Source organism: Pagrus pagrus (genome assembly GCF_965226575.1).
Source record: "Pagrus pagrus genome assembly, chromosome: 6".
NCBI classification, from domain to species: Eukaryota; Metazoa; Chordata; class Actinopteri; order Spariformes; family Sparidae; genus Pagrus; species Pagrus pagrus.
In genome coordinates this window covers 23,228,123-23,239,789 of record NC_140190.1, presented here as the reverse complement: position 1 = coordinate 23,239,789, position 11,667 = coordinate 23,228,123, and the positions used below count along the sequence as shown (strand labels likewise).

The window sequence follows — 11,667 nt, the reverse complement described above, 5'->3', positions numbered from 1 at the left end:
CATCCGGTGCAAGCTCGCCAGATTTAACTGTTGCAAATTGATTGCTGCAGTCTTCCTGAGAAACCTTCTGTTCTTCAACAATTCAAAAAGTTACATTTTGTTTTCTGGTATTTTTAACATATCAATACACAAAATCCAGAGTAATCATTTCTTTGTTACAGTGTGAGAAATGAAATATTTAAATAAAAAAAAGAAAATAGTAAAATTCAGGTTCACAATTGAGTAAGACATGAATCAAAAACACTGTGTGAGAAACTAAGGAAGATAAAAAACAACCTTATGCATCGACACATAGTTCTACTTAATGGACTAGAATTACATTTATGGAGCTCTCAAGAAAATTTGCATGTGGCTAATGCTTGTGTGTGTGTGTGTGTGTGTGTGTGTGTGTGTGTGTGTGTGTGTGTGTGTGTGTGTGTGTGTCAATGATTATGTGTGTGAGCTCACTTCATTTCATAGGAAAATAGCTCCCGAACTCTGATTGGCAAAAATTAAAATCCTGAGCGACAGGAGAAGTTGCAGTAGATTGATGTAGATTGATGTAGATTGGGAGTGATGAGGTCATGACGGCTAGTTAGACAACTAGCACTGTGTACTTTCCTCCAGACATTTAGACTCAAATTTAAGATGGGAGCTCATGCGGGTTGGTGGTGCTTTCGCCACTGCACAGACTGCAGCTCGATAATGATAAGTATTTTGAACGATACATTAAAAAAGTAAGCTTAATATAATGTATATTTTCCTTTTTTTTTTCAATAGCTTAATAGCTATTTTTCATGAAAAGATGTCATTTTTTCATAGCCTCCAGGTCGTGTGACCCATTGACTCAGTGTAAAATAGTTTTAGTAAGATAATGTTATTTCTATATAAAAAAATTGAAAAACACTAATAGCTTCCAGGTCATCTGACCCATTGACATCAGTGCCAGTGTCTTCCTGTACTGGTTGAATAAGACATACCTCTTTTTTATTGAATTTTATTGGGGGGTTTTTATTTAAGACCCCTCGTGGCACTGGGTCTGGTCCGCTTTCCTCCAGAAGTTTTTGCTCAAATCAACATTGGACCTTATGGCGGAGTTGGTGGCGCTCTTGTTGCTTGAAAGCCCCTTCAGTCAAAAGTGTAAGTCTGTTTGTTTCCATAACCATTTGCCTGCGACCAGCACAAATTGTCCTACAAAGCTGATATATAAATTACATGTGCCAGGTAAAAATTGTGGTACCTTAATCTGATCTGAGAGAAAAGTTCTAGAAATGTTTTCCCGCTCCTCTCTACTCCACTGATGATGTCATCCACTCTAGCTTCAGCAATACACACCCATTATAAATCTGAAAGACCGAAAATTTCGCGAAGCATAAACTGCGATTGCTCGTAAACCATTCAAGCTATCAAAATGTGCATTTAGGCCAGTAAAGTCTCAACTCTGGTGACTCGTTTAAACTTTGAGTCACTTTTCCATGATAAGGTAGACAACAAGGCTCCAAAGAGGGTTGGGTTTCACCATGACTTCCCTTTTTTACCCAGGGCTTCCTGAAGGACTGTGAGAAGAAAATCCTGGATCCTGCTGATAAACCAACCAACAAACAGGTGGACACAGGTGAAAACATAAGCTCATGGCGATGTGATGTAAGAAAGGTCTGTAATTTCAACTTGTGGGTAAAAAAATAATCAGGAAGAAATTTGTATCTATACAGATGTTCTTTAAAGAAGAAATGAATAAAATATGACTAATTATAATAATAGTAAAAACTAATTTTATCTAAATGTTGGAAAAGTGAAGATGACAGATATATTCATATTGTAATAGTCTCAGACGCTTCCAAAATGTAACATTATGACACAACTTTTTTTCATCTTTCATATTCATATCTTCTTTTGGTTCATAAAGTTTAGAGTTTTCATGTAAGTCATGTTAATGAGGCAGTCTAAAATCATTGCAGACTATGAACTGACATCTGGAACATGACGAGTCAGACGACCTCTTACATATTAAATGGTACTTCAGGTTTTTCTGTTTTATTTCAGTCTCTTCTTCGGAGCCAAACTGAATTCATAATAATCATAAAAAAGTTTCCAGCTCTCTATGTGCTCATCGCCTTGTGCTTAGGAAAGGAAGAGGACGTAGTGACGCCTAGTTCTTATAACATCTACTATACTGTACTTGTGAAATGCACTAAAAAAAGCCAATAATAGATTTACAGTGAACTTTTACCATAAAAACTTCAACCTTGCATCCAATTCATGCAGAGTGTCTTCCTTTATATTCCTGACATGTAGTGTGTATTGACTGCAGACATGATGATGTGTTTATGACTCGGTTGTTAAATGTATTGACATCCGGGCTGCTGTAGAAATTCAGACGTGTGAATCACGAGGAAACATAAATGTTGCTATTTTAAGACTATTCTGTGTTCCAGCAGACGAGCGAGCAGCTGCTGCCCAAAGTCCTGTCTGACTCTTTGTTGTATTTTTGATGTCAGACACTAGAGGATAATGCAGTTAAGGAGCGAGTCAGTTTTTGGTTAATTCAATTTTTATTTCACAGTGAAGAAAACAAGACAAACCACAGTGAGTGACACTCAATAGAAATATTTACACCAGTGTCATTCAATTTTTTACATTTACCTGGGTGGATCACACACAGGCTTTTCACAGTAAATGCTAAACTCAAAGTAAAACACATGAATCTTCTCTTACAAGTAGAAGTAAACAAAGCATGCACAGACCAACAACAGTACATATGTTATTAATATGGACGCAGATTATTTACAGGTTGTGTTGATTGTTGTGGTTTCAGGAATATGTACAGGTCCTTACAGAAACTTCTTTAACGGCAAAATGTTGATCATCACTGGAGCCGACACTCATTACTCTGCCCGTTCATTTCATCTCACCTGGAAGACAAAACAGCAATGATTAGAATTAAATATCAAAGACAGCAATGAGATGGGTGTCTTAACATCTGAATACTGGAACTAATGTTGATACAGTTTACAAAATAAAGGAAGAGTGGAGAAGAGGCAAAGAAAGCCATGTTGGCATCATATTGGCTCTATGGCGATGTCTCTGTGGAAGCCGGTCGTTAGTTTATTTTAGCAGACTCTATTTCTACAGCAACTGTTAGCTACTGCTGCTCTCTGTGAGGCACTGAGACCAGGCACCGAGAATGTGCAAACAGTCACATCCTTTGGACTGTCGCGGATAATCTGACTCGAGTCCTTCACAGAGAAATCTACAGTCCAGCAGCGTTAAACAAATCTTCCACAGGCTTGTGTAGGCAACCAAGAGAGAAGGGGAAGGTCTCATTTTTCACGTCACGTTACAACCCGCTCACATATGGCCAATAAAAAAGTGAATAATACATGTAGATTGCTACAGATTGTCACATAAAGCCCCTTTAATATTTAGCACAAAGTACTAATGTGCCTCACAGAGCTGCTACAATGGCTACACAAAATATGACACTATTATCATTAAAGTTTTCATTCTTCTTACCGTTGGAGTTTTGCCGATGACAGGTGCTCCGATAGAGGGCCACCGAGGTGCAGTCTGTCCGCCCTGCTGTGGGACCTGTAGGCCGCCAACTTTAGGAACACCAGGCTAGAAAAACACATTTTTATTTTAGTATTATATAACATTACAAACAGATACCAGGGATATGTACACTGTACACTAATAACTGAGGAGTTTGAAATGGGACGTTTTGTGAACTTATGACTCCTTAGAAAAATGTTTTTTCTTCGTTATCTCGCCCGTCCATCCTTCCTGCTGCCCTCTCTTCTGCTGAGTCCACACACACCACCTTACCTCTGTGCTGCTGTCCATATAAACAGTGGAGTCAATCATATTTAAAAGTACGGGTGTGGATGGTACTCTTGTGGATACACTCAGAAAGCCAAATACAATACATTTAGAGAGCAGCAGTGACCTAAAGGTTAAACAAGAAGAATTTTCAGTTTCCAGTTTGAATCCCCCGACTGACATGGAAAACCTGGAGCAGCCCAAATTGATGCGTAACATGAGCACAAAAATCAAAGATCTGTCCCGTGTCAGTGAGGGTTTGAAACCATTTGTGGGAACTGTCTTCCATAATTTCCCTTTGTGTGTGTGTAGAGAGCAAATGTCTGTTGGTCTGTGTTTCTTTTACCTTAACGTTGGACTGGGGGATCGTTCGCTGGAGGAGCTGAATCTCTTTCTCTCTCAGAGCTAAACTGTCCTCCTGCAGCTTCTTCTGTTCTCTCAGCCGGTTCTGCTCAATCAGTAATTTCTCCACCTGAACAAAATATACATGTGTTATTTTAAAATGGAAAACTATGTGAAAACAACAACAACAAAAAACGTTCTTTTTACACCCTGTTTTGTCAAAACAGTATCATAAATAGCACATTTTACAAGGGTAGTCATAGTTTTATGACGGAGGAGATCGGCTTGTTTCCTGGATCTCTCCCTCGGTTCCCATTTCCCACCCACACACATACATCGATGCACAGATATAAATAACCCACCTGATCATCATGAGTCTTCTGCTTGAGCTCGAGCTGCTGTGCGGCCTCGGCAACCACCGCACTGCGAGCGCGTTGACACTGCTGCAGATCAGAGTTCAAATGCACGCTTTGCACCTCCAGACGACTGGACATGGCTTGGATCTCGGCCACCTGCAAGAAGGAAATCATTTCTCTCTGATCTGATGCCATGTTTTTCCTTTAAATATAATATTAGTCACTTAGAGATTTTGCACCATGGTTGAAGAACGTGTCACACCAGACTGAACCAATTGTGTTTCCAGATTGTCCCTTTTGCATAATTGTACCAGTTTTTTGTTTACCGTGTGTCTATTTATGTCTGTCAATGTGAGTACGTGGTAATGTACATTTTCCTCCACGTCACAATGGCTACATGCTGTACATGCTGACGTAGGATTTAAATCTATACTGAATGTCTCCCTGAGGGACGCAACACATAGGTTAATGTCCAAATATGGAGCTGAAGCAGAGAATAAAGAAAGGTCAGGTTTGACATCTCATTCAAACACTCGACATCAAGAGAACTGTCAGTGTGCTTGTTGTCCAGGGCTTGTTGAGTTAAATTTAAAAGTTAATGAAAATTGTATTGAAATGGTTTCTGAAGTAAAAATATTTCAGTGTTATGTCAGATTTACAAGAAAATTGTGAGCAAGGATGCAAAAGAAACCTTTTGTATACAGTTTAATGTATTCAGATTTACTGTAAGTTACTGTCTGACTTCTTGGTCACAAGTCGTCTCTCAAGATGATTTACAATTTATAAGGTGCACCAGCAAAATTTAAAGCAATTTAATATAACAGGTCAGCCATAAATTCTACCTTTACAGTTAAAAAGAATAAGTTAAATAAGTGGCAGAGCTGTTGTTCTGGATTGCATTAGATTGTATGGGTGTACCTAATGAGGTGGCCAGGAGTGCAATTAAAACTTTGGACAGGAAGCCAATAAGTAAAAGTAAAAATGCTAAATATTCTATGGTTCCAGCTCCTCTAGTATGAGGATTTGCTGTTTTTCATCTCTACGACATTTATTTTTACTTCAAAAAACCATTGAGGTGTCAAGATGTAGAACAACAGTTAAAAAATAAATGTTAAATAAATACATTTCAGTTTTATATGATTGTAAATGGAATATATTTGTGTTTTGGACTGTTGAAGAGACAAAACATGACATTTGAAAATGTCACCAAGCACTCTGGATAAACATGGACAATAATGAATCAATAAATTGACAAAATAATCAGCAGATTCACTGATAATGAAAATTATCTTTAGTGGCTTAAGTTTAAACAGTTTTTAAAGATAAATCAGTCCTGGATGTTCAGGTACTTCTCAATAAGTTTTATGGTTATATTATTATATAACTGTTTGTATTCTGTGCTGTTTTATATGTGATTATATAAAGGCCCATCTTTGGATAAGCACTGCATACCAGCTGAGGCTAAATGCTGTGGTAGGAGGCATTGGTCTGTGTTATTTACTTGTCCCCATAAAAATAAACATAAAAAATGTAATTGTTTTAGAATTTGTCTGAATGAAAAAGTTGATTAAAAAACATGGAAAGAACCGCCTCACTTCTGGCAAAGAAGGAGTTGTGTAACTGATAAAGACAGTAGCAAAAAAAGAAAGATTCATTCCAAACCAGATGTTGATTTCTGACCCCTCCGTGAGCGTTGTATCTAAGAGAAATATTGTTTTAAGGGTAAAAGCAGATACCTGCTGAGGATATGTTTTTGCCTCTCTGCACTGTGCTGCTGTGTCAGCAGAGCCAGACACTTCACCTCTGCCGTGACCCTGAGTTCGCCTCAGAGGACGTCTGTCTCTTTAGCCAGATTCATCATGAATCATGCAGCGGATAGACTTCCTCCCTCGAGAAACCGGTTTCCCATCCGACTTGTTCGTTGGAATATTCCATCAGCTTTACGGCAAGTTTAAAGGAGGGTGACGGGAAAGTGACCAATTTTTGCTACTTTATACTTTTACTCCGCTACATTTATTTGACAGCTTGAGTTATTTTTCAGAGAGTAAGAGTTTAAATACATAACAGAGGATATGTTTATGAAATACAGTGTATTGTTACACATTAAACCAGTGGTTCCCAAACTTTTTAGCTTCTGATCTCTTACAAACAAGTCTATCAGGGTAACCTTGTGACATTTCAGTTATCTGAGAGATTTTGCCTCTAAACTGATCAGACGATTTCATAAAGAAAACTTTTTGAGGCCTGAAGAGGTTAAAGTATCCAATATGAATATTTATCTTGTGATCCTTTCAATGTACCAGTCCCCTGGATTATTACATCTGCAGAATTTATACTTTCACTTTTGTTAATTTAAGTGCATTTTAATTGTAAAGGATCTAAATACTTCTTCCACCACTGCATATAAGTCTATTCTAGTTCCTATTCATGCAAACACTGGGTTATTTCAAGTGGACAGAGAAGCCCTGGACAAGTTGCAAGTCCATCCATCTGTAATTTTAAATTATTACATCAAATCAAAGAATCACCCAAATCTCCTAAATGATGCACTCACCTTGTTGCCCACTTTGTCTAAGTACAGCTGGAACTTGTTCTCCACGTCTCTGGAGAGGTTCGTGCAGCTGTTTCGTATCTTCTCCATTTGCTCTTGCTGGCTGTCACAGGTGAGGTGAAAGGTCAGCTGGTGGGGAAACAGGTTGTTGATCCTGTTCAGGAAATCTCTGGTCACCGTTTTGATCCCGTCCAAAGAATGAGCAAAGTCCTCTTTGCACTTCCTGGTTAAAAAAATGTCAAAAACATACGTTAACGTGCTGTGATCTTGATGTTTTTTGAGTTACACGCTGAATGGAGGACAAACAGGCGGTACCTGGTGTAGGTGGTGAGCTGCTCCTTCAGCATGGTGTTCTCCCTGCGCAGGGTGATGGCGTCCTGGTGGTGTGTGTCTCGGTCTTTGAGGGCCATGTCTCTCTCCTGGCACAGGTACTGAACTGTCTGGGTGAAGTTTGCCTCAATGAGGTTTATCATAGCTTTCTGCTGGGCGTTGAGGCTCTGCAGAGTCTTCAACTCACCTGGAGGGTTCAGTAAAACACAGTGTTTATGACAGGAAAACTTACACGGGCCCTTTTATTAACACTGACTCACTTTATAATAAGTCACTTCTAAAACCGTCCATTGTAAAGGTATCTAAAGGAAAGCTAAAGCTAATTTGCGATGCCATCCCTAGATTAAATTACATAAAAATCAACAACTAATATACAAAAGATAACACAAACACAAACTCAACGATAAAAATGTACAACAAAAAAACAGACTAAACAATACAAGACACAAATTGTGATATAACGCAATAAAACTTTAAAGGTTGCTTCAGTTAGATACATTAATTATGCTTTCCGATGCAGTGAATGTTTATCGACACAGTCATTTTACACAATATTTAAACAGCATTAGAGCAATTAACTAAATCTCACACATAGAATGGTTTGGGAGTACGTACTGCTGGTGGTGAGGATGATAGGGGGCTGGACTGGAGTGGTGGGACGGTGCGCGAACATGCTGAGTGTTGTCGCACTCATTCTCTTACAGCTAGCCTGCAAATGAAAAAATACACAGGATGATTAATGATTGGTAGGTTCTGTTTTTTGACCAATAGTGGTGGAAGGTACATTTACTCAACTTCTGTACTTTAAGGTACTTGTACTTGAGTATTTTCATTATAGACTACTTAATACTTCTACACTACTACACTAAATTTTAAGTTTAAGTTTTTTAGTTACAGCTTTAGTTACTTGTGACTTTACAAGTGAAGATTTCACATATAAACATATGAAGACTAACTACAAAAAAATGACATTAATACATGAGTAAGTCATGAGTAATGATAATCTAATGATATATACTGTATGTGATAATCTACAGTCACAGGGCATTGTTCTGCATTGAGTACTTTTAATACTGTGAGTACACTTTCCTAGTTACACTTACATACTTTTACTAAAGTAACATTTTCAGTACAAGACTTTAATTTGTAATGAAGTATTTTAACAGAGTCATATTCGTACTTAAAGGTCTAATTTGTGAGAAAGAAAACACTGAGGCTTTAGGATTGTAGGTCGGGTCAGCCGCCATCCCAAAGCGTCGGTATTTAACGACATGGGAATTCTTACAAATTGGACCTTCAAGTAAAGGGTCTTAATACTTCCTCCACCACTGGTGACCGAGAGGAAAACTCCAACAATGCCTGAGGAAGTAATCATTGTGTATAATCATGTTGTAAAACCCTGATTTGTTCTTGTTGTAACAAGAATCTTTCAAAGATGATTAAAAGGCATTAAAACAAAAATGACATGCTTGTCAATACAACTTTACAAACTTTTAATAAAATCTTCTACTTACTAATTTTTCCTTCAGCCCATGTTCTGTGTTGTTGGCATCGGTCTTCAGCTTCGCCATCTCTTTCTCCAGAGCATCTTTCTCAGCTGTGCGAGCTCCCAGCTGAGCTCCCAGCTCACCTTTCTCCTTCCTCAGCTGGATGTTGTTCTCACTCAGCCTGTTGAAGCCCTGCTCCAGCTCCTTCAGAATAAAAGATCACTCAGCATCATCATCACTGTATTTTATAGATCTGAACATGTTACATGAAAGGATGACAGTAATATGCTCATTAAACATTTTTAGTTATAACATGTGTTCGAAACAGAATAGGCTGGTGGAGATTGAAAATCTATTCTTGAAGTCCTTTCCACAAATAAAAAGTATTTCGGTTATTGTTACTTTCATGGAAGTTGAGGTAATTTAAAGAACATTTTGTAAAGAAGACACCAATAATTATTTAAAGCTGGGTGTTTTTATGTTTTAAAACATGCAGTCCTTAATATCTGATAAATAAAACTAAGGTTAATACATTAGGAGAAATCACTGACCTCGACCCTCTTCTCCTCTGCAGACTTCTCCGGCTGTCCATAGATGAGGAAGAGCACCAGGCTGACGATGATCAGAGACTGGATCAGAGAGGAAAAGAAGAAGATGATCTTCATGTAGTAGCCGCAGCTCTTCCCTTTGCGCTTGTGTAGCGGCTCCCTTGCCTCCTGGCCAAACTTGGCCCGGGAGTAGCTGGAGCTGTACATGGCTGTCGGAGGTGAAATGGTGGCAGCTGGTTGTGGAAGATCTAAACAGGAATTGTTTTGCAAAAATCCACGAGGTTTCCCCGTCTGATGCGATCCTGTTTCTGCTGAACAGGTGTTGAGGCTTCAAGGTGAACAAGTAGAAATGGCAACAAAAAACAAAAAAACAGCGTTGAGGTGTTTGTTTCTCTGTCTTCTACAGCTCTGCCACACTGTCAGGGTGCAGAAATATACTGGCAGAAATGGCACGTATGGATGGATGTAAACAATGACCTCTAGGTGTGCAAAGGGGCCATGTTTATAAATGGTGCTGGAGGCACACTTCCAGTCCATCCTGGCCCTGCCCTCGCCTCGCCTCCCTCCCTCCCCTCTCCTCCCTCATCGACCTCTGTCACAGTTACAGCCTCCAGATGAGCCACAGCCCAAATAATCACAAATTTTCCGTGTGGTTAGAACAAAAGTAGATTGGAAATACTCTCCTTGGAATAATAATTTCCATCTGATATAATATTTCCACGGGAAGTCTGATAACCTGCTAGACGTTCTACTCTCGCTCATTTAAAAATCCATTTATGTAATGTTAGTTCCTGTTCTAGACCTGTGAACACTCTGATCACCTTATTGTTTCAGAGACACACAACAAACACGTGTTTATCATTAAAATGAATCTAGTGTTTTAACATGCGTGTATTTAGAGGATCGGTTCCCATGTTTCCAAGTCTTTCTTTACACTGGAAACAGACAACTTTTCTGTCCCTTTGCGACCCGAGTCCTTCACAAAGAAATCCACAGTCCAACATCTTAAACAAATCATCCACAGGCTTGTATAAGCAACCGAGAGAGAAGAGAGGTCTCCTTCTTCACTTCAGGCCAATGAAATAAAGTGATAGAGCCCCTTTAAAAACAGGGGAAAATTTTAAAAAAGCTTATTGCCATTGTTAAAACAATCAGCTCACACTTCTTGTGTCTGCACTGAAACAGGTTTTGCTTGCTGATAGTTCATAATAATCATTCCTCTGGCTCATACTGGCCACTCTCCGTTCTTAATGTGCTTCTACTGTAGGTGGTGAGGGACAAAATCCACAGCCCTCATTCTGTGTAAAAATATATATTCAAATCTTTAAATGAAGTTAATATGACGCTGCAGCGGTCTCAAATTAAATGGATGCCTTCCAAAATGAGTCACTTTATGAAATTTCCCCTGTGTCAAAAGTACTTATTATACATATTGAATTATAAATGATGCCTTAACATGTAACCAGGATTTTAATATTGAAGGTGCTTAAGAAAGCTTATTTTAGCTACTTTCATTACCTCAGGGCCCGGGTTCACTGTCAGTTGGTTTGATTAATTGCATTTTTTCTTAAGAATTTGCATGACTTGCATACAATTTGATCTAAGGTGTGTTTTTAAGACTTAATTTTAGTTTCTACTTCGCTCACACGGACTCAGGTAGTAATCAGACATTCTGGTTGGTCTCTGGGTCTTGGGAATACAATGCTGGATGGGGCAAAAGGGACCTGAAAACAGTGTCTGACAAAACATTCAGCTAATTTAAATCAGGTTTTAAACATTACTGTCTACTGTGGCTTTTACATAATTAAATGCATAATTATTCTAAATCTGTAACTATTTATCTGCTTGCTTTTGTTTTTTATCATCTTTTACAGGCAATCTAAAAGGTTCTTAATGTCTTATTTTTTATTGTATTTCTATAACCCTGTAAAGCACTTTGAATTATCTTGTGTCCAAATGGTGCTGTATAAATAAACTTGGCTGAGGCCCCCTCACAGGTTAGTCCAGGCATGCTGTTGGCTATTTCAACCAATAATAATGAGTCATATTTAGTTTTTTTAGCTAATCAAATGTTTTACATGTAAAATATTGACCTGAAAAAGTAATTAGTAGCTATAGCCTTCAAAAGTCTAGCACTTCAGTAAATGTGCTTTGTTATTTTCCACTACTGTCTGACCGCGATCTAAAATGACCAGTGCCACATTTAAATATAGCCACTCCAGTACTGGTCATATTCCCCTGACGCTGGATAAACA

The 11,667-nt window shown here is 38.5% G+C and overlaps 1 protein-coding gene across 1 annotated transcript; it reads right to left on the bottom strand.

The window, feature by feature from the left end:
* Positions 1 to 2,518: 2,518 nt before the first annotated feature.
* Positions 2,519 to 9,911, bottom strand: plvapb (plasmalemma vesicle associated protein b). Its single transcript, XM_084354316.1, has 9 exons — positions 9,416 to 9,911; positions 8,892 to 9,068; positions 7,993 to 8,086; positions 7,363 to 7,564; positions 7,051 to 7,270; positions 4,503 to 4,652; positions 4,145 to 4,270; positions 3,493 to 3,597; positions 2,519 to 2,891 (listed from the first exon to the last, which is right to left on the bottom strand). Exons 1-9 carry the CDS (start codon positions 9,617 to 9,619, stop codon positions 2,883 to 2,885), a joined length of 1,287 nt encoding a protein of 428 aa, XP_084210442.1. The 5' UTR covers positions 9,620 to 9,911; the 3' UTR covers positions 2,519 to 2,882.
* Positions 9,912 to 11,667: the final 1,756 nt, after the last annotated feature.